The sequence below is a fragment of the Narcine bancroftii genome, chromosome 11 (genome assembly GCF_036971445.1).
Source record: "Narcine bancroftii isolate sNarBan1 chromosome 11, sNarBan1.hap1, whole genome shotgun sequence".
Lineage (NCBI taxonomy): Eukaryota > Metazoa > Chordata > Chondrichthyes > Torpediniformes > Narcinidae > Narcine > Narcine bancroftii.
In genome coordinates this window covers 16715276-16738681 of record NC_091479.1, presented here as the reverse complement: position 1 = coordinate 16738681, position 23406 = coordinate 16715276, and the positions used below count along the sequence as shown (strand labels likewise).

The following is a 23406-nucleotide window of genomic DNA, read 5'->3' as shown; positions in this document are numbered from 1 at the left end:
CACTTGGAGCACTGGAGTTTTCAGTTTCTCATTCAAGAAAAGATGTGCAGATGTTGGCGCGGGTCAATGGAGGTTCACTTGAATGTTTCCAGGAATGAAATGTTTATTGTATGAGAAGAGTTTGTCATCTCTCAGTTGGTATTCATCAGAATTTAGGAGCATGGGGGGGGGGGGGGGGGTTTCATTGAAACATTTGGAATGTTGAAAGTCATGGACAGTAGATGTAGAAAAACTGTTTTCCCTCATGGAAATGACAAGGGCAAGAGGGGGAAACCTCAGGATTGAAGGGTGTCTGCTTAGGACAGAAATGCAATGGAATATCTTCTGCCAGAGAGTGGAAAACCTGCAGAATTTTATTGGTGCGGAGGCCGTTGGGTGTATTCAAGATTGATATTTTTGATGAGCGAGGGCATCAAAAGGTTATGGAGATAAGGTGGGGCTGGGTGGCTAATCAGCTCATGATTAAATGGTGGGCCAAACTTGATGGGCTGAATGGCCTATTTCTGCTCCTTTGCCTTATCTGACAGCATCAGGCTGGTGTGCAATTTCTCCTATCGTTCCAAGATCTCCCTTCACTTTCTATTTCCACTCCAAAAAAAATCCGAGTGGTTTTCTTAAATTGGAGCATGACCTCCTTAATGGTATTGAGCTAGGGTGGTATGTGCTTTGAGTTGGGATCTAATTCCACCCCCGCCCCCCCAAAAATAGTGTCCAGTCAGTAACCAAGACTGCATTGCATATAAGTAGTATATGGAGGAGCAAGTTTGTTTCAATTGTTTTACATTCCTTGTGTTTAATTCAATGCAGTTAATGCTAGCAGAACAAATAGAGGTAGGTAAGTTGTTCCCATTGGTGGGGGAGACCAGAACTAGAGACTTGGCCTCAGGATCCAGGAGAGGAGATTTAGGACAGAGATTAGGAGGAACTACTTTCCCCAGAGAGTAGTGAATCTGTGGAATTCGCTGCCCATCGAAGCAGTGGAGGTGACCTCAGTTAAGGCAAGGTTGGGTAGATTTTTACACCATAGGGGAATTAAAGGATATGGGGGAAAAAGGGCAGGTCGGTGGAGATGAGCCATCAGATCAGCCATGAGCACATTGAAGGGCAGAGCAGGCTCGATGGGCCGAATGGCTGACTTCTACTTCTCATGTTTTTGTACTCGTAACCTCAACAATGCGATAACAGTTCAGTTTTAGGCTTCCGTTGCCAGTTCTCCAATTGAAGAGCACCGCAGGAGAACCCATTGGCCAAAACGCAAGGCGTTGTTGAAGAGACGCCGGGCACCCAACCTTGCTGACAAAGAGGGAGAAATATTCCAAGACTGGGCTGTCTGAAACACTGGAAATCCCCAGTTATGGCTTGAGGAATCTATCAGGATGCTTTTGGGTGCTGTCCGTCATTAGAAACCTGGAGGTAGGGAGTGGGTGGTGAGTTGGCCAGGTTTGAGGTAGTTTTACTTAATGCAGATTAATTTTCTTTCACTTTTATTTGTACGTGTCATTAGTAGGCATATCGTGGTGTGCAGAACACTTTTGCTTTGTACAGTCAGTTGATAATAAACTTGAGCTTCACCACAGTGGACTGAGTCAATGAAGTCATGACAGTGTGGCCTCTAACCAACTCGAATCCTGGTTATTTCTGTCAGACTGGGCCCGTCCTCATTGAGGGGTCAGCAATGGAGAGGGTCAACATCTCCGAGGATCTGTCCTGGGGCCTCCATGTCAGTTTCTACAGGTGGAGAGCATTCTGACCAGTTGTATCATTACCTGGTATGGAGGAAACAATGCACAGGATGTGGGGCGGGGCGGGGGGGGGGGCGGAGAATTTGTTCTTGGCCAGCGCCATCAAGTGCACCAGTCCTCACTCCATCGAGGACATCAACAAGAAGCAGTGTCTTAAGAAAGCAATGTCTTCACTCTGCTACCATCGGGGGTGGGGGAGGAGGGAGAAAGAGGAGAGAGAAAAGGTTAAGGACTCTGAAGATGAGCACCTAGCGGCACAAAGGCAGCTTATTTTTATTTAAAATATTTTTGCACTACCAATTAATGGTGATTATGCTGCGCCAGCAAGAAAAAGAATTTCAAGGTTGTATGTGATATCGTGTATGTCCTCTGACAATAAATCTGTAATCATCTTCCCCTCAGCCATCAGATTTCTGAATGGACAATGAACCACAGACACTGCCTCGCTTTCCCCTATTTTTTTTTATTTGGCTCTATATTTATTTTCAAATGTAATTTATAGCAATATTTTGCTAAACAACGAATTTGGTGTCATGTTCAATAAATTTTGATTCTGACTTGGTAGAGTTTGTAAATCCTCTATTGATTAATGTGAGCATTTTACAATTGGATGCCTACTTGTTGAGCCTTTGTCCCCAACGGGCTGGGTCTAACGCAACTTGCTCGGTTCACTCAAGTTTTAAATTGTTTGTGTTGGGCTTGTGGGTTGAACGGTTCTTTCTATCTCCACAGGGTATTCGATTTGATCCCGAAAATCCTCAGACACTCAGGTTGGAGTTTGCAAAGGCAAACACCAAGATGGCCAAAAACAAGTTGATGGCGACACCAAACCCCACAAATATGCACCCTGCCTTGGGGGCTCACTTCATTGCACGGGACCCCTGTAAGTGGTTTGTGTACTAGCTGTTGATGGGTTTTTAAATGTGCCAAGTAATCCAATAGGGGCCATGCACTACAAAACAGCTTTTGTCAATTCCACTGAAGGAGGTGGAGAGCCAGTGTGCAATGTTCAACTCAGCAGTGCATTGTGCCATTCCTTGGGGGGAAAGAGCAGGAAATTGAGGCCTCCTGTTTCTTTCCACCTGCAGGTCCCCGCTGCTATCTTCCACCCCCTCCAGCCGGTGGGATGGGATGCTGATCACGGAGTTCTCCAAGGCCAGTCAGTATCACCCGACGTGTGGCTGAGAGTTGCACTGCAGTTCTGGCGGATTGAGCCTAGTCTCAGTCCCCCACCACCTCCCCCTAAAGACTGTGCCCCAAGATGGTGCACAGCTGGCTGGCGGGCAAGTGAAACATGCCCGAGTGATTGCCCGGTATCTCCCTCCGTGGTCTCTGCTGTTCTGTCCTTATTCCAAGTGATTTCAGGCTGCAGGCAATGTTGCCATGACCGGAACTGCTTGCATCTTGTACTCACTCCACCATAACGCACTCGACTTGCTGGGAATATTTAACTTCCTCCTCATTCAAGAATCCAGTGTGCCTGAGGGTTGGCCCCTTAATACATGGTGCTCAGTGCCCTTCCAACAATCAAGTCCTCCCCTTCTCCCCACACTTCTTCCTCAGCAAGATTTGACCCCAGAGGAACTGAACCCCAAAGCAGTACTGGTTGAAAGTTAGCTGCACGTTAGAATTTCTCGAATATCTCCTGCAATGGAGCATCTGGTTCAATGAGATCAAACTATTGGACTGTAATGCAACATTCACTGGACATTAGCCCGAAGGGCAGACTGCAGAAATGCTTGGCTCTGCTTTAAGGTTTATGGATAATTAAGGAAATCTAAAAACTGGAGTGTCCAACTGTAATTATTTCCAACCAAGCAATTTTCATGTTCTGCAGTTATTTTCATTGATTGAATGTTATGGCTATCAAGCTGACATGGTCTGTCGATTTAGCTTTGAGTGACAGCTCAGCTCCTTCAAAGGAAGTTGGAGATTTAAACCCCTGGAACCCAGTCAATTCAATTCAACTAAATCTTTGAAATTGCAGTTGATGGTTGGGACTGGTTTCTGTTCTGGTGGGATTGAAGGAACGGGAATATTTAGGCTCCAAGCTGTTCAATCGGTTCTTCTCTTCATTTCTTTTTGAGAAGGGTGGAGTTGCTTTGGAGAGTGTGAAAGGGAAGGATTAAACAGGTTAGGACTTGGAGCATAGAAGGAGGAGAGATTTGATTGAGGTATTTAAAATTGAAGGGGGTTAGACAGAGTAAATGTAGATGGGCTTTTTTCACTGAGGGTAGGTGAGATACAAACCAGAGGACACAGGTTAAGAGTGAAAGGGAAAAGGTTTGGGGGGGGGGGGGGGGTGTGGAAGTGGTGGATGCGAGTTCAGTTTTAACATTTAAGAGGAATTTGAACCAGTGTGTGAGTGGGAGAGGGTTGGAGGGCTATGGACTAGGTGCAAGTCAGTGGGACTAAGCCAAAAAAAAGACTAGAAGGGCCAAAGAGGCCTATTTCTGTGTTGTAATGCTTTATGGTTCTAATGTTGCCTGGATTGGCAAACGCCCTTCTGGAGCAAGGTTCACAGAGCTAGGGATTTTCTCTTTGGGAGCAATGAAGGGTGACAATAGCTGTGCGTGGGCTCGGGTAAGGGTGCACAATAGCAAACACCAGAGGGATCTGTTTAAGCCAGTGGTTCTCAACCATTTTTCTTTCCACTCACATCCCACTTGAAGTAATCTAGGCCTTCGGTGCTCTGTAAGGGGTTGCTTAAGGTGGGATGTGAGTGGGAAGGTTGAGAATCACTGCTCTCGACTTGATTATCACTGGAATATTTTGCTTGAGAAAAATTGTCACTGGCCCATTTCCTTTGGAGTTTTGAAACCCTGCACATAACGAGTCAATTAAGTACGATTTATAACAGTGGTTTTCAATCTTTGTTTCCATCTACATACCACCCTTGCAAATCAGACACTGGCCCATTTCCTTTGGCGTTCTGAAACCGTGCACGAAATGGGTCAATGAGGTCCGATTAAAACGGTGGGTTTCAAACTTTCCACCCACGTACCACCTTAAGCGATCCTTTACTAATGACAGAGCACCCCTGGCATTGGGAATAGTTAAAGTGGTGTGTGAGTGGAAAGGAAAAGGTCGACAACCACCGGTTCAAGCTGAGTGAAGGAGAGATGTCGGGGGGGTGGGGGGGGGGGTGGTGGTATGTGGTCTTTTATTCAGTGATTGTTGCTGGAATGCATGAACAGGGGTGCTGGAGGGTGGTACCAGAGGGACATTCAAGGCCTATTGGATAGACACATGGATCTTAGGGAAAATTAGAGGGTTGTGGGTGTGAAGGTAAAATTGGATTGCTGGTTTCTATGGTAGGGCCTGTGTAATTAGATTGAGGCTGGTCAATAAAGAACATTGTCCGCTGTCAACTTCGATAACTTTAAATATGAAACTTTATATTATAACCTTGGGCTAAAAATGTCCAGACATCTTACTCTTAGTATGGGCAGTTGGATGAAGGCAAAGATTGATTTTTCAACTGGCACACTTGTGGTCATTTATCCCAGCGATCTTATGCTGGCCCCTGAACCAATCTCATTTTCTTGTGGACATTAAGTCTCCTGTCAGCCAATTGCATGAGACGTAATTTGTGGGAGCTAATCACCCCAAACAGCACCCGTGGACCACCTGGGGCGCGGAGGTGGGAGAATAAATCCCACGATGTTACAGAAAATACCTGTGGAGTCTGCTCTACTGGAATTGAACACTAGTTGCTGTAGATTTGTTAATCCTACACGAGAAAGCTCTTGCTATGCCACAGCTGAATCTTTGCGAAGATTCTTCAGTGCTGGAAACAGTTGATGGCTTGACAAAATTTGCTCTAAGTGTTGCGCTGTTAGTGCAGTTCCTTTACGGCACCAGCGATTGAGACCGGGGTTCGAATCCTGCGCTGACTGTAATGAGTTTGTATGTTCTCCCTGCTTCTTCAGGGGGTTTTCCCGGGGGTGGGGGGCGGTGGGGGGAGTCCTCTGGTTTCCTCCCACCATTCGAAACATAGGTTAATTGGGCAGCCTGGACCTGTGGGCCAAATTAGCCTGGATGTCTAAATTAAAGATTTAAAAACAAAATTAAAAATGCCTCCCCCAAGATGCTTGTAATGAATTAAGCCTTGATCTAAACCTTCCAATTAACTGGAGAGATTTTAAGCGACTTGACTATAAATGATGGGATATTCACGTCATTTGGAATTTGGAATAAAATGTGCATAGGTGAAGGTCGATGAAAAATTGTCCAGGGCTTAAGCTTTTCATGCTGACTTGCTTTGTAAAGCCACACTTCTGGCTTGATCTGAATGAGCTAGAGCCCAAATTGGGGCAAAATTTAGATTTTGGGAAAATAAAAGGGGATTTTGTAGAAGCATATAAAATTATGAAAGGCATAGATAAGATAGAGGGAGGCAAGTTGTTTCCTTTGGTGGGGGAGATTAGAACTAGAGGACGTAGCTTCAAGATTTAGGATACAGGTTGTACCTCTTTAATCTGGTGATATCTGGCCAAATGGTGGAAAACAGAAATTGACTTCTAATGGAATCCCCCCCATGTCAATATATCAAAGGCAAAACTGAGTTTAAAACTGGAAATAATGCTATGGGGTGGCAAGGTTTGCATAATAGTGCAACACTTTTGCAGTGCCAGGGATTGGGGCGTTTGTAAAACTCCTTGCAGCACAGGACTTGAACCCTGGTTCTGATCGCTGGTGCTGTGAAGGTGAAATCTGCCACCATACAGACACCGGTCCCGATCATGGTAGATTCAACCTTTATAGCGCCATTGATTGGGACCGGGGTTCGAGTCTCGCACTGTCTGTAAGGAGTTCACACTAACAGCGGCACATGCCAGACCACAGAGCGCTGGGTGAGAGAGGTACAACCTGTGGTAGATTTAGGATGGAGATGAGGAGGAGCTGCTTTTCCCAGAGGGTGGTGAATCTGTGGAATCCATTGAAGCAGGGGAGGAACCTCAGTGAATCTATTTAAGAGCAGGTTGGATAGATTTTCACACAGTAGGGGAATTGGGGGGGGGGGGTGGAATGCAGGTCGGTGGAGATGAGTCCATCATCCGATCAGCCATGATCTCGTTGAATGGCGATGCAGGCTCAATGGGCCGGACGACCTATTCCTGTGTCTTGTGACTCAAATGTGTTTGGCCTGTGTAAGATTTGATTATCAATATCTTGGCTTGGATCTGTCAACTGCCTCAAGGGTTGAATTGAAAGCATTGGCTTGATACAATACTTAATCCTGGAGTGACTAAATTGATGTTATGGACTACAGGATTTTGCAGGCAGATTTACAGATGTGGTTTAAAAATTGATTGGTTTTAATAACTTTGGGTTGTAGGACAGCGATCTATTCTTTACCAAAGGGTTATTTTGTTCAAAAATTTCTTCGGAATATTTTATTTGATTTTCCAGGCTTAAATTCAAACAGTTATCAACAGGTGTCAAATGTTAACATTAGCAATATCAATTTACAATTGTCAACTTCATACACAAAATTCCTGTAGCGTTCAAGCTGTTTCTTCCCCCCCTCCACATTTAACACCTAATAATCGACCATTACACATAACATACAGCAAAGGAATAAAATGTGCATCAAGGGTTTATGGGTTTCTCACCGGCAGGCAGTGCTCAGGCTGTTTTCTTCTCACAACCTTTGGAGATGAGATAGGACCCCCCCTTCACTCCCCTCACCAGCTGACGGAGAGAACGACAGCCCTCCCAATAACTGGATGTGGTTGCCAAATTTTGGCGAAAGTGTCGTACTTTTTATTCAAAATTAGTTTTATCACTGGGAGCGTGATGTGTTCCAGGGCTGTGTGGGTGAGGGGGGAGGGAGGAAGTCTTCCCTTTGCTCTTCACCATATGCTGAAGGCATCGTTTTGTTGCCCCTCCCCCACCACCGACGTTGCTTGGGGCCCAATGCCGAAACTCTCTGCTAATGGAGCCGTTTGTAAGCTCTTCTAAAGGGAATTGCACTTGGGGAATAAGTTCAGTCGGGAAGGAACTCGATATCCAAAAGAATTGAAGCTGGTACATTGTTGGCATGAGACCAAGAGGCTTGCTTTTTTTTTTTGCTACCTGCTGTTTCTGCAGTGGTTGCACTTCGAATTAAGCTTAATCAACCCAGCTAAAATTTTCTTGACAACCGAGAACCTGCAAAATATTTGTGGTTTCCTTTGGGCATGAATGCCAGTGGTTGGGGACTAAAGCGTTGCTTGACGCTCAACCAGCAGCAGCAATTTGATACACTTAAATAAGGCCAATATTAGGGCGAGTGCATTCGTCTAGTTACGGACACGCTTTATTGCTTGCCCCTTTGAAACCCCATGAGGTAGAAGACTCCTTCAGTTTTTTTCTTCTTCCCCTGAGCGTGAATAAACAAAAGGCACAGGAGATTGAAAAGAAGTCCCAAATGAATATGATGCTCGAAGTCTGCGGATGCTGGCGTCGAGTGCAGTGCACGAGTGTACTAGAGGAACGTGCCAGGCCTGAAATGTTGATTATCCTTTCCTTCCAATGGAGTTTCTCCAGTATGCCTTGTGTATTGCGCTAAATGAATATTTCCTGTCTGTAAATCCTTGTGGGGAGGGAAGAGTGCCGTGGTTTACATTTAAATTTAGACATACAGCACAGTAACAGACCATTTCGGCCCACGTATCCGTGCCGGTCAATGAACCGACATCCCTGGTACATTTCAAATCTTTTTTCCCCACTTGCATATACCACCTTAAGTAATTTCCTTGCCATCCACAGTGCACTTGGGAAATAGGTAGCTAACATTGAACCCTGACCAGTGGTTCTCAACCTTTTTCTTTCCCCTCACATCCCACTTTTAAGTATTCCCTATTGCCATAGGTGCTCTGTGATTAGTAAGAGATTGCTTAAGGTGGGATGTGGGTGGAAAAAGTTTGAAACCCAGTTTTAATCGTCCCTCATTGACTTGTGTGCAGGGTTTCAGAACTCCAAAGGAAATGGGCCGATGACAATTTTTCTCAAGCAAAATATTTCTGTGACAATTGGGTCTAGATCAGTGGTTCTCAACCTTCCCTTCCCACCCACAAAAAAGGTTGAGAACCACTGCTTAAGATATTGTGGGAAGTTGGGAGAAATTGTGGGAGTCCTGTCAGAGATATTTGTATCCTAGGCCATGGGTGAGATACTAGAAGACTGCAGGGTGGCAGATGTGCCTATCCTGGAAGGGGAACACCACCTCTTGTAGATGTCTTCGATGAAGATTGATGCCCATGATGGCACTGGCTGGCTTCACAGCTCTCTGCAATCTTGTTCTGAGCATTGGCACCTCCATACCAGAGTTGCAGCCAGTCAGACTACACCTCTTTAGAAATTTGAGTCTTTGGTGACAGAGCAAACTCCTCACGAAGTATAGCCACTGGCAAGCCGCCTTTGCGATTGCATCGACGTGGAGGCCCTAGGACAGATCTTCAAAAGATATTGACACCCAGGAATTTGAAGATCTTGACCCTTTCCACTGCTGAGGACTAGTTTGTGTTCGCCTGATGTGTCCCTCCTGAAGTCCACCATTGTCTCCTTGGTTTTGCCTGAATGCAAGGCTGCTCAACTAGCTGATCTATCTCTCTCCTGTACGCTTTGTCTTTGCCATCTGTGATTCTGCTGACAGCCGTGATATTGTCAGCAAACGTGTAATGGAATGCTAAATGTTACCGTGGCATGAAATCTCCAAATGTTTATCTAAAAATGACCTACATTTTGTTGGTAAATGGGTATATTTGGTTTGCATGTACTCCTAGGCCAAGGGCCTGTTACTGGGCACATACATTACCAAAAGCAACGGTAAAGTGGTCAGGGCAAGTTAGCACTACAAAACTCTACAGCTGGAAAGGACCCATGTCTGCCACAGTTGAGGCCTTGCGACTTCAGTGACATGGGCTCCACCCTGACCTCTGCTGTCTGTGTGGAGTTTGCACATCCTCCGTGTTCTTCCTCCTCTTTCTTCTTCCCCCCCCAAGAGGGATCTGGTTCCCTCCCACACCCTCAAAAGAGTGCAGATTAATCGGCCCCGAGCGTTGCAGGTGAGTGGTGGAACCTGGCGGAGGGGCCAGGTTTGAAGTGAATGTGGGCACAAGGGGAGGGGAGAGGTTGAAGTCGGTGCAAATGGTCGGCATGGAGTCTTGTGATTTGGTGGAGGGTGGGGCGGGCGGGGGTATTTAAATTGTGCATTGATGTTTGCAGTGACTAAAAAGCTGTAACGTTTGTTCTCCATGTTGCAGATGACCTTGCAGGAACAGCACTCATCCCTGCATCTCCAGAGGCTTGGGCACCCTATCCACTGTACACCACAGAATTGACCCCTGCCATCCCACATGCTGCGTTCACGTACCCTGCCGCGGCTGCTGCAGCTGCGGCACTTCACGCACAGGTAACTAATGGTGGCCGTGTTAACAACCCAACACCTCCAGTACCTCTCTGCACAGGTCCTGATTTGTTCCTCCTGGTCTGATCACAAAGCAACTTTTCATTTTGTACCTAATCGATCACAGTTTTCTTACTAATACACGCAGGCCCAATCCAATCGACTGCATCAATGCCAACCCCCCTACTGCATTTGAGATTTGCATGGTTCACCTTTACTTCGGATCTAAGGGGAGGGGGAAACATTGAAGGTGCTGTCACTAGTCTAGAATGAGCTAGACACGCCTTATTTTCAGGGTCAAAGGCTTATGGTTTGTGCAGGATAAACTACAAGCAAGAATGGATTGTTAAAAGAAATCAGTAAGTAAATTCAGATTTTCTTTGAATTTAATACAACTGTGTTTAATAACTTGCATTTGAATCGATGCCTTGCTTTCAGGGCATCTCTTTGCAGGTAAATTAGATTTGATTGGGGCGGCGGGGGAAAAAGTGTTTGCAAATTGCAAGTCTTTGTGGGAACAGTTTCCCCAAGTGATTGAAGGTGTGCACTGCGTTCCCCTACACTTGGACTGGGTGGGAATCAGTGACAGTGCTTGGAAATGTAACTGAGGTAAGTGCACCATCGGCGGGGGTGGGGGAGGGGTTATATCAAAATTACTGACTATATATACTAAAAAAAAATTTGTGCTGTGTTTCAGCTCCACCCCAGACATGCAAGGGATGCGCACCTGTTTCTTCTATGCTCGGTACACGTGCGCCCAGGCGTTGGCTCTCAACGCGCACAACACCAAATGCAACGCGGTGGCCGGCTCTTGAGAGGCCTCCTGGCTTCCATTTATTTTGGTGCATTTGGCCATCCCTGCCATAGGCATATACGCCCCTGAAGGGGGGGGTTGGGGGGGGGGATGGGGACGGTGACACCATGAGTTACTGCACTGGGCGCCGCCAACCCTAGTGACGCCTCTGGGTGAGTGATTTCCTCTCGCAGAATGCCATTTGAGTCGGATCTTTCTTGACTGGAGCCCAATCCTTGCGACGTACATGGAAGCCTTCCTCCTTTTGGTTCCACTGAAGTCGGTACATTATACAGCATCTCGATTTCTATTTAACTCTCCAGTGATTTTTTTTCCCCCACCCCCTTTCCTTTCCCTCGATGAATTCTGCTTGCCTCCATAATTAACTCGTGCACGATTTGACCTCTGAGGCCTTGGGATGGGGGGAGAGAATCTGATCAGGAAGCTACTGGGAACAGTCGTTTCCAAAACATTGCTGATTCATCAGGACAAATTTGGGGAGAAATTACAAAAGGGGTTAACGGCAAGAATTTCAAGATTGATTTGCCAAAAGGAACGATGAATTTTTTAACCAGTTTTTCCGACAAGGGCAACCAACAAACACCATCCCTAGTAAAACTCAACAGATCGGGCAGTGTACTTTACAGAATAAAGGGAAAGATGCATAACCACTGCTTTGGGCTTGAGCCCCTTCAAGTTATGAATGAAATGCAGGCAGGCGCCTGATTAAATAGTTCCACTGGCAGGAGGTCATAGGTGGATATGGAGGGAGGGGCGTTGGGGAAGAACGTCTCTGTGAATGGAGAGGGAAGGGGGGGGCGGAGAGCTGGAGGAAAGGAGACAAGAGGGCTTGGGGAAGAGAGGGAGGGCAGGAAATGCTCAAATAGGAATTGGAGAGGGGCCAGATGGAATATTAGGTGTCGTTTCTCCAAGGTGGCCTTGTTGTTTTGGGAGTGCACAAGGCCACGGACAGATGGATTGGCGCAGGAGTGGGGCTCAGAATTGAAATGGTTGGCCACTGGGAGATCCCTGTCATTGATGCGGACAGAGCGAAGGCCTACGTTCAGTCCCTGTGTCATGCCAACTTCTAATTGAGGAATAAGATGAAAGATCAACAGCTCTAACTTGAAATGAGAGGTTGCAGAGAGCTGGTTCCCTGTTTTGCCATAAATTGGTACCCTGCACTCTGGCTGTGTGCTCCATTACATAGATCATTCCAGCACAGTACGGGCCCTTCATCCCGTGATGTTGTGCCAACCTACTCAACAACCTCTATTTTTCTTGCATCTTTGTGCCTGTTCAAGAGTCTTTCCAATGTCCCTCTTGTATCAGCCTTGGCAATGCATTCCCAGCATGCACTAAACTTACCCCTGACATCTCCCCTAAACTTTCCTCCCCTTATAGAGATATCCTCTGGTGTTTGTTCTTCTCGCCCCGGGGGGAGTGGGTGAAAGTGCCGGTTGTCCATCTTCTCTGTGCCTTATAATCTTGTAGACCTCGATCTACTTGAATTTGCCTTTCTTAATTCAATGGGTTAGATCACATTATTTTTCTCTGCAGGAATTGTCGGCTCCTGAGTAAGATCAGGGGGCTCCTGTAAAACATTGAACAAAGTGCCCAATGTTTGTAGCTGCAAATCGAATGATGCTTCTCGGATCACTTTGCCAAGCAAAGTTCAGGAAGGCCTGCACTTTAAAATTTCTCCATGACTCTTTTGGCTGCCCGCTAAAATTAGAAAAGCAAGGCGGGAGTGGCGCATGGTTAGTATAGCGGTTAGCGCAACGCCTTTAGAGCGCCAGCTATAGATGGAACTTTTCTTATTCTAATGTATCCTAATTTTAAAGTATCATCTTTCAAAGCATGAGCTGCGATATCCCAAATTTAGATCTCGTTAATCCAACAAATCAAACTCTGTGGCTGTTGCTTTATATCGTTTTAATTCATTGATAAAACGAATAAACATTTTGCATAGTTTCGCATTAAGGCTTTCATAACAATAAAGAACCAAGTATTTAGAGAGATACATATTCAAAGAAAGATTTCTCGTGCTCACACTTCCATCCCATCTCATAGAATAACGAGCAGGCTGTTAGTGGCTGGACAGATATTATGACACATTACATTATGGTAACAATAGTTCTCTTTAAGAGACAGCCACAAAATGAACTAAGAATCAAAGAAACCAGGTTTTAACCTTTACACCAAGGTTCGAATCCCACGCTGTCTGTAAGGAGTTTGTACGTTCTCCCTGCGTCCAAGTGGGTTTTCTCCGGGGGCTCCGATTTCCTCACCGTTCAAAAACTTTCTGGGGGTGTTGTAAGTTAATTGTGTGAATTGCAGGCTGAAGTGGCCTTTTGCAGTGCTGTATGTCTAAATATTTTGTTTTAAATCCCACTAGGGAATTGGGGCTCAATCCTGACCTATGTGACCTTTGCATGTCCTCCCGCACCCCAGAAGCGTGGGTCTCCTCCCGCACCCCAGAAGCGTGGGTCTCCTCCCGCACCCCAGAAGCGTGGGTCTCCTCCCGCACCCCAGAAGCGTGGGCCTCCTCCCGCACCCCAGAAGCGTGGGCCTCCTCCCGCACCCCAGAAGCGTGGGCCTCCTCCCGCACCCCAGAAGCGTGGGCCTCCTCCCGCACCCCAGAAGCGTGGGCCTCCTCCCGCACCCCAGAAGCGTGGGCCTCCTCCCGCACCCCAGAAGCGTGGGCCTCCTCCCGCACCCCAGAAGCGTGGGCCTCCTCCCGCACCCCAGAAGCGTGGGCCTCCTCCCGCACCCCAGAAGCGTGGGCCTCCTCCCGCACCCCAGAAGCGTGGGCCTCCTCCCGCACCCCAGAAGCGTGGGCCTCCTCCCGCACCCCAGAAGCGTGGGCCTCCTCCCGCACCCCAGAAGCGTGGGCCTCCTCCCGCACCCCAGAAGCGTGGGCCTCCTCCCGCACCCCAGAAGCGTGGGCCTCCTCCCGCACCCCAGAAGCGTGGGCCTCCTCCCGCACCCCAGAAGCGTGGGCCTCCTCCCGCACCCCAGAAGCGTGGGCCTCCTCCCGCACCCCAGAAGCGTGGGCCTCCTCCCGCACCCCAGAAGCGTGGGCCTCCTCCCGCACCCCAGAAGCGTGGGCCTCCTCCCGCACCCCAGAAGCGTGGGCCTCCTCCCGCACCCCAGAAGCGTGGGCCTCCTCCCGCACCCCAGAAGCGTGGGCCTCCTCCCGCACCCCAGAAGCGTGGGCCTCCTCCCGCACCCCAGAAGCGTGGGCCTCCTCCCGCACCCCTGAAGCGTGGGCCTCCTCCCGCACCCCAGAAGCGTGGGCCTCCTCCCGCACCCCAGAAGCGTGGGCCTCCTCCCGCACCCCAGAAGCGTGGGCCTCCTCCCGCACCCCAGAAGCGTGGGCCTCCTCCCGCACCCCAGAAGCGTGGGCCTCCTCCCGCACCCCAGAAGCGTGGGCCTCCTCCCGCACCCCAGAAGCGTGGGCCTCCTCCCGCACCCCAGAAGCGTGGGCCTCCTCCCGCACCCCAGAAGCGTGGGCCTCCTCCCGCACCCCAGAAGCGTGGGCCTCCTCCCGCACCCCAGAAGCGTGGGCCTCCTCCCGCCCCCCAGAAGCGTGGGCCTCCTCCCGCCCCCCAGAAGCGTGGGCCTCCTCCCGCCCCCCAGAAGCGTGGGCCTCCTCCCGCCCCCCCAGAAGCGTGGGCCTCCTCCCGCCCCCCAGAAGCGTGGGCCTCCTCCCGCCCCCCAGAAGCGTGGGCCTCCTCCCGCCCCCCAGAAGCGTGGGCCTCCTCCCGCCCCCCAGAAGCGTGGGCCTCCTCCCGCCCCCCAGAAGCGTGGGCCTCCTCCCGCCCCCCAGAAGCGTGGGCCTCCTCCCGCCCCCCAGATGCGTGGGCCTCCTCCCGCCCCCCAGAAGCGTGGGCCTCCTCCCGCCCCCCAGAAGCGTGGGCCTCCTCCCGCCCCCCAGAAGCGTGGGCCTCCTCCCGCCCCCCAGAAGCGTGGGCCTCCTCCCGCCCCCCAGAAGCGTGGGCCTCCTCCCGCCCCCCAGAAGCGTGGGCCTCCTCCCGCCCCCCAGAAGCGTGGGCCTCCTCCCGCCCCCCAGAAGCGTGGGCCTCCTCCCGCCCCCCAGAAGCGTGGGCCTCCTCCCGCCCCCCAGAAGCGTGGGCCTCCTCCCGCCCCCCAGAAGCGTGGGCCTCCTCCCGCCCCCCAGAAGCGTGGGCCTCCTCCCGCCCCCCAGAAGCGTGGGCCTCCTCCCGCCCCCCAGAAGCGTGGGCCTCCTCCCGCCCCCCAGAAGCGTGCCGGTGGTCTGTTAATTGGTGACACTAAGTTGCCTGTAGTTTATTGAATGGTGGAGAAACATACAGGGAGGATCAGAAGTGGGATTATTGTAGAATTAGCATAAAATAATAGTTTAAATGTAATTTTTTTTTAATCTGCATACACCTGCATCCTTAAGTTGACTATAAACCAGTTGTTTCTCAACATTTTGTATGGAATTAGTATTTTACCTTACCAAATCATCGGAAAATACTCAAGACGTGTGGCTTTATATTCGTTCCTCAGCATGTAGGTGTTAATCCTATTTCAACTGCAGAAACCAGTCAGACTTTCTGCCATTCACTAAATGCCTTGCTGCCATACAAGTGTTTTTCAGACGGTGGGGAGAAACCCTCTTGATTAACCTTGCTTTTTGTTGTGACTTGTTTTGCATTTGGCCTAATCTCTGAACATTAGACGATCAATTCTCACCTTTCCTATCTATCCATGTCCATTGATGGCCACTGGGCTGTTGGCCTGTGCTGCTCCTCTTCCCCCCCCCCCCCCCCCACCTCCCCTCCCCCCATACCTTTTTATTCAGGCGCCCGCCTGCTTTTTGCTCTTACCTCGATGAGGGGCTCGGGCCTGAATCGCTGGTGATGCATCTCGGCCTCCTATGGATGCCACGGGACCTGCTGAGTTTCTCCACCACTTTTGTGCGCCGACTACAATCCGTGTCGTCAGACTTTGTTTCACCCCTTGTGACGCTCAGCGGCAGATTTGCTATTTGGCCTCGTTAACTGGTGACGAACAGAAAGACCTGGATTTCCTGGCCCTTTGCTCTAAAGCCTAATGTTCCCTCTGATTTGAGTAACTCCCTCAAACTTTGCTTTGAGACCTCGCACAGCCTGCGCTATCCAAATGCGATCAATTAACCTAACTCCGTCCGTCTTTATTGGAGCTGGGAGGAAATCTACATGGATGCAGGGAGAGCGTACAAATTTCTAGCACCGATGGTCTCCAGCTTGTATCATAGGCGTTGCACTAACTGTCCTGCCCCCCCCCCCCAACGAACACATTGTCACGAGCAGAATTTTTCACCTCTAATTTCTGTATTTAAAATTATGAAGGGAAGGGATAGATGTGAATAGGCTCTTTCCCCTGAGGGTAGGGGAGATTGGTGCAAGGGGTCATAAGGATTAGGGGGAAAAACTTTAGGAGTAACATGAGAGGAAGCTTCTTCTCTCTATAACAATATCAATATTTGGGGAGAATTTATAAGATTGAGTAGGTTACATTTTAAAACAGATCTTATTTGAAAGACTGAAGATCTCTGGAGAATGTTATGCACCTTTCACAAGTAGGTGTTAATTGAACTGACATCTTAAAATAAATGACTATTGTTTGGAACTGGAGATACAATGGCTAGTGGGAGCTTCTTTTCAAAAGTTTTGCCAGAGTGCACAGAATTGTTTACCTGGATTGTTTACCTAAGATAACAACTTGAGAAGAAGGAAGACTCCTGTTGTTTGCTGGAGAAGGTGGAGGTTTTGCAAGTCACATGAGTTGCATGCTTTTCACTGGAGTGGCACTTGAAGGGAGAGAGTTGAGTTAACAGCTCAAGTCAGTCAGTGTGTGGGACACTGACAAGTAATTGAAAAGTGCAAGCCAGGAAAAACTGATGAAAGCAAGTTCCAGAGCAGTAGATGGCTGGAAGTGCTATGTGTCTGATGTTTCTCTTGAAATAGAGGAAGGATTGGAACTCTGGTAGCTTGAAGTCAGAGGTTACCATCTAGAAGACCCTGATGGGGAAAGTTTCATCAGTGAGACCCTGAGGTCACTAGTGGTGGTACCTCAGTTCTGGAAATCCTGGTGCAACAAATATCTCTCTGCAAACCCTACAAGAACCTTCCTGAGCGGTAAACATTTACCTTTCAAGCACCAAGCCTGGTGAACTTTATACATGTTAAATTCTGTGCACAGTATGGTGATTGTCTGCAACCAGAGAACTTGGAAGAAGGAGAAGTGAGATTGAACTGTGAACCAAAGAACTTCTTAAATCCTTACACTTAGAATTAGAAGGGGGTAATTTGGGTTAGAGTAATTTGGGTATAGAGTTAAGTTAAAGTTTGATTTTATTTTCATGTTTGAAGTTGATTAAAAATAACTTTTGTTTTAAAAACCACTTGTCTTGGTGAATGTCTATTGCTGCTGGGTTTTGGGTCCTTTGGGCTCGTAACATCTCAGAGAGTGGTGGCTGAGTGGAATGACCTAGAAGAGGGAGTTGCAGCAGAATCAATTCTGTCATTTAAGAGGAGGTTGGATGAGTACATGGATGTGAGGGGGTTGGAGGGTTATGGGCAAAGGAGAGGGAAGGTGGAACTAGTGGAGTTTCACGTAAATTGGTGCGGACTAGAAGGGCCGATATGGCCTGTTTCCGTACTGTAAATTGTTATATGGCTATATAGTCGGGATAGAGCGGACATTGGAGCACAATGTCCAAACGTGTTGGAGAAAATCAGCAGGTCATACACCAACCATCGGACGTATGGTCGAAGGTTATGACAAAGGGGCCCAGGCCTGAAACTCTGGTCACCCTTCCCTTCCTATGGATGCTGCGTGGCCTGCTGAGTTTTTTCCACCGCGTTTGTGTGTTGCGCAGGACCCCAAGTGTCTGCAGACATTCTTGTCTAACTGTAGAATGCTTTCTGCGTGTTGAATTTGCAAAATCTGAGTCGTAGTGTGATCTTGGTGCAGACTTTTGGACCAGGTTGGGTTTTGAAGTTGGTGCTCTTAGATTAAATAAAATTTTTTATAAAATTTGTATTTTAAAATGTTGAATTTAGACATGCAGCACGATAACAGGTCCTTTTGGCCCACAAGCCCGGTGCATTTTGAACAGTGGGCGGAAACCGGAGCGCCCAGAGGAATCCCACGTAGAATACAGGGAGAACGTACGAGCTCCTGATGCAGAGCGGGCTTCAAATCCTGATTGCTGCCATTGTAACAGCGCTGCGCTAACCGCGATGCCCAAAACTTCGATTGAAGGATCTGCTTGGACTCCTTTGACAGCCAGCAAAGCAGGTGGAGATTCACTTGCCTTGAACTTGATTTCAGGACCAAATCTTTTCAACACTTGGAAATGTGAAATCTCCCGAAGGCTTTTCCCCTGTCTGGGCCAGCACTTCATTTTCAAGCTGCAAAGTGTGAAACTGGGCTCAGGTTTTGACGTGCTCAGAGCAGAAGTCTTTATTTTTGGCTGCTCGGGAGTTAGGTTTGAGGTCAGAGTAAACGAAGTCATCAGGATACGTCGATTTCCTTTCCCACAACCTTCAGAGCTGCTGTGGTTGGGAACTTGATCATTTGCACCTGACCTCCATTAATGGTTGATTGAAAGCAAGATTAAGAGTCTCGGTTGTTAATTACTGCCTGATGCACCATGAAGAAATTTCCCCTTTTTAAACTGGTTTCCTGCTGGATTTGGAGCAGTTTTAGTGGAAAGTTTTATCATTTTCTTGGTCACTGAATACACTCAGGTAATCGTTGACCCTCCCTTATTTTTGGCCCCGATCAACTGCCCATCTGAGCTCCTGATGTGAGGACAGTGGACCCTCGCCCCGGCTGCCTGCCCGCCTGTGCTTCCGACACCTTGACTGATGCAGGTACTTACAGAGGTCAATCGTTTGACCCGTCAGAAGTCAACCCCTGATTTAAGTGGTCCAAAAAATTTAGAGATTACACAAGTGTACAGGGTACTTTGCTTAGACACATGACTGTAAATAGGCTCCTCACTTCCTACCTTTAATTCCCCTGCTCCCTGTCCCAATGCACAAGCAATATTTGAAAGGGGTAATTGCACGTGCCTTTGAGACCAGCCCGTTTACTGAAGCAGCAGGCATTTCTTGCACAACCAGAGAACGAGCATCTCAAAGGCAATCTTTAGCAACCATGTTACAGGCGTGAGTGGTTCACAAACTCTCACCACCTTCCCGAATTCTGGTGGGTCTGTCAGACGCTGGACAAAGATATTCGATCTGTCTTTGTACACATTTATTTGAGTGTCTCCTGGCAAAGCCAGCACTGATCGAGCATTTCTAATCAGAATTTATTGTCCTGAACCTGTCATGAGATTCGTTGTTTTGCGGCAGTGTTGTAGAGCAAACATTTAGAGAAACCACCTTACGAAATAGAGTGGGAGTCAAAGTCTGTGGTTCACTGATCGTTCAGGAATCTGATGGCAGCGGGGAAGAAGCTGTCCTCAGGCTGCTGAGTGCTTGTCTTCAGGCTCCTGTACCTTTTCACCCCCCACAGTAGAGTGAAGAAAGTACATGGTCTGCTTTCTTAAGACACAGTCTCTTGTAAATTTCCTTGATGGAGTGGTCTGGTGCTCATGATGTCTATGGCCAAGTTAACGACCATTTTTGTCCTGAGTTTTGGCACCTCCATACCAGATAGCGAAGCAACCAGCCAGAATGCTCTCTATGGTACACCTGCAGAGGTTTTTGAATCTTTGCCACACCAAATCTCCTCAAAGTCATCACAAACTATAACCACTGATGAGCCTTCTTCATGACTGCATTGACCTGGAGGTTCCAGGGCAGATCCTCGGAGATGCTGACGCCCAGGAATTTGAGGTTCTTCACCCTCTTCGCTGCTGAATCCTCGAGGAAGACTGTCTCACGTTCTCCAGGGTGCTTCGGATCTGTTATTTTGTAACTCTTAATGAAAGCTCCAAGGCTTTTTGAAACTTTAGCAGTTTACTTTGACCATGCAATTTGTGACAGAGTATATGGATATGTTTTTGGGAGATAAATTGGGAAAGGTTTGTTGGAGTAGGTCACATACAAACACTTAAAAACGGATCGTAATTGAAATACTGGAGCTCTTCCCCATATTGGCTCCACAGCTTTTGCAAGAGCTTTGGAGAGTGCCCAAGAGACTTCACTAATGGATTGTTGTTTACAAAAGGCAATAGATGAAAGAGTTTGTTGGAGCTGCAGATTGTCTGGAAGAGGCTCATGTGGTTTTGCAAGCAGAGAGTCAGACTTTCTCTCTGAGAGACAGTAACAAGCTGGGACTGGAACAGGACAAGCTGGCAAGCTTGTGGAAAACTTCATTTGGAAGAGGGCCTGGTCAAAGCCCTTGTGGTTCATGCAAGCGGAGATGACTGGCTGTCTAATGTTTCACTTGGAATAAGTGAAACAAAAAGGAACTCTGTGGTGACCCGAAAGAAAGAGGTTATCATCTGGAGAACCCTGGAGGGGCAAGTTTTGTCAGCAAGACACTGAAGTGGCTGATTAAAAGGAACCACAAATCTCTCTTTGAAAACTGAAGAGAACTTTCCTGATCGGTAACCACTTAGCTACAACCAGTGAACTTGGAGGAATGAGAAGTGAGATTGGACTGTGAACCAAACTTTTCTGAACTTAACACACACATTACAAACACGTGCACTTAGAATTAGAATTAAGTTAGGTTAGTTAAGTTAAAGTTTGATTTTATTTTCATGTTTAAAGATAATTAAAAGCAACTTTTGCGGAAGTAACCATTTGTCTTGGTGAATATCTGTTGTTGCTGGATTTTGAGGTCCTCTGGGCTCATAACAAATTTCTTGCACATTGTCCTAAATATTTTCCCAAACTCCCTGAAGTGAATTTTAGACATGTTGGCCTTTGGTTTTTGAGCGTCAATTTGGTCTAGGTTGGAGATAAAATAGAACACCTTGGCTTGAGATTGGCAATTTAAATCTCAAACACAATTGTTCCCTTTCATTCATGGTATGTGAATGATCTGATGTCCTGAATTGAGCTCAGTAAGAGTCTACTAAATGGATCTTGTCACATCTAAGCCACTCCACAGGACAGCAGACTCTTCACTTGGAAGACTACTTGTTGCATGGTAATCGCCAGCTGTCACCAAGAATGAACTGCTCCAATAACCAGTTAACTGTGGGCTGGGGTGGGATGGGGAGGTGGAAGAGTACTTTTAGCTGTTCTCCAAATGAATGGATCCTTTCACCAAGAGGTTTGGTTGTTTAGATGGAATTTTTAGCCAATGCAAGATCAATATACAATCCTGAAATTGGGGAAAACAATCTTGGCTTAAATTTTAAAAAAAAACTGGGTTGGAAACACAATGGGTCAGGAAGCATCTATATGGGATATCTATTGGTTGTGGGGATGGGGAAAAAATTGTTCTGTGAGCAGAAGATGGGGGTGCAATAAAGGGAATGCGTCTCCAGTTGAGTAATTATGGCAGTTTGGATCAGATACCCGTGTGATGTGGCTGTGGGACTTGCCCAGCAAACTCAATAATATTCCTGTGCTTTTAATAAGCACGTGCTTTTACTTCAAATGCTGAAAACCTCATCCCAAAGTCAATCTGGTGGAGCAGCATCAGAGGGAGAAAAAGAATGGCCACCGTTTCGACCATTAGGGTTATCGAGAAAGTGTGCGAGGAGGGGTTTTGGCTTGAAATGGTGATACTGCTCCGTCTGGTGGGGCGATACTTGGGCTGGAAATGGCCTGACCGGGTACAGGCCAAAAGGGCAAGCTAATTAAACGAAGATTTGGTTTCGAGTCTGAAAGGTGGGGATGGAAGATGAGATTGGGCCTCTGAAAGGTGGGGATGGAAGATGAGATTGGGCCTTGCCTCAGGAGAGTGCAGACGCAGGTAAACCAGCTCTGTCGCTCCTGCAGGCTGAATACACGTGCATTTGCCCAAGATGGATTTGTTTACCCTGTAAAGTGGATCAAATGTTAATGCAGTATATGTTAGATTGGAAAAAGTCCAAGTGAATCAATTGTGTTTTTTACACAGCCATTGTGTTCCAGGAAATTATTCCCAATTTCCCAGAATGCAGTCAGTGTAAAATGATCAGAATGGGGATAAGAATTTGTTCCCTTCCCAATTATTTTACCTCCTCGGCCCGTAGCAAATTTCCTGGAATGTCTGCAATCTAAAGTTAACCCAGGCTAATGTCCCACCTCTTTAATTGCCACACTCCCGGTGCACTGTCTAAACTCGCATAAGGAAACAGATCTCGAGTTTTGGTCACTCGTGTGTGAACAGCTGAGGCCAAGACCTCGTTCAGACTGGTAAAATCATGCCATTTCCATCTTGTTTTTTTTAAATACCAATGTCTCACCCGGAGGGGAAAAATGGTTTGATACCCTCGATGGTTGGAAGGGGAGAGGTGAAAGGACAATTTGCATCTCGTGCAATTGGATGGAAAAGTGCCATAGGTGTCGGGGAGTAGTTGGTGGGATCAGAAGGACTAGATTTAAAGAAGCAGTCCATGAATGTTGACCGTAAACCCCCCCCCCCCCCCACTCCCATTTTGGCCCCAAAATCTGTTATGTTCTACACCCCACCCCATTTTTTGGCCCTGGCTTCCTGCCCACTGGAACTCCCAATGCCCTGACTGCAGTCTCACCTTTGCCCTGACCACCCACCCATCCGATCTCCCAATGCCCCGGCTGCAGACTTAGCACTCCGTCCTTGCTGGCCACCTGCCCATCCGAGTTCCCAACACCTCAAACAGCGCTGGTCAAAAGCACTGTGTCAACCCCCTAAAGAAAATGTTTACCCTACAAATTGTCCACAAAATTTGACATATAATGGTGTGAAGTGATCTGTTCAATAGAGGCTGGGGTGGAAAGGGGAGGAGAGAATAACTTTGCCCCCAGACGAGGCAGGGACTGGATGAAATGCAGTAGATAAAAACCATAGCTGAAATTGATCTTGACACTCATGGAAAGTTCCTTTCGTCATTCTGAAAATGCCTCCAAAATTCTTTTGGTTTCCCCTTGAATAATAATTTGCTCCCAATTATGGTTTGGATCCCTTCAATACGTACAATCAGAGGACAAGTTTGCCCAGAACGTCTTTGGCATTCTCTCGCAAGTTCACTGAGAATCGGCAGCCAACGTGATTGTCTGCTCAAAGTACAGCATCATTGATCTGCTCCAGACAAGGGGAATTACTGACCCATGGTGTCCCAGATTTGTGCCATTTGGAGACTGTGCCAATTGAGAAGTTGGTCTTGCTGCTCTGTGCAGACTTCACCGAAGTGGTGGTGTTACAAATACAATGAAGTGAACTTCTTGTTTCAGATGCGCTGGTACCCTCCATCTGAAGCCTCTCCGCAAGGATGGAAGTCTCGTCAGTTTTGCTAAGTATTTAGTAAGTATCCTGCTTTTTCTCTTCCCTGCCCCACTACCAGTGTCGTCTTTAGCTCAAGGGAA

General features: G+C 47.7%; 1 protein-coding gene across 2 annotated transcripts in view; it reads left to right on the top strand.

Annotated features, from left to right (window-relative positions):
• Positions 1 to 23406, top strand: part of rbpms2a (RNA binding protein, mRNA processing factor 2a) — a 108042-nt gene that overhangs the window by 77807 nt on the left and 6829 nt on the right. For both annotated transcript variants that reach the window (XM_069902719.1, XM_069902718.1), the window contains exons 5-7: positions 2475 to 2625; positions 9995 to 10143; positions 23275 to 23344. In XM_069902719.1, coding sequence (XP_069758820.1) covers positions 2475 to 2625; positions 9995 to 10143; positions 23275 to 23337 — 363 coding nt within the window. In that variant the 3' untranslated portion in view covers positions 23338 to 23344. The remainder of the gene's footprint in view (positions 1 to 2474; positions 2626 to 9994; positions 10144 to 23274; positions 23345 to 23406) is intronic.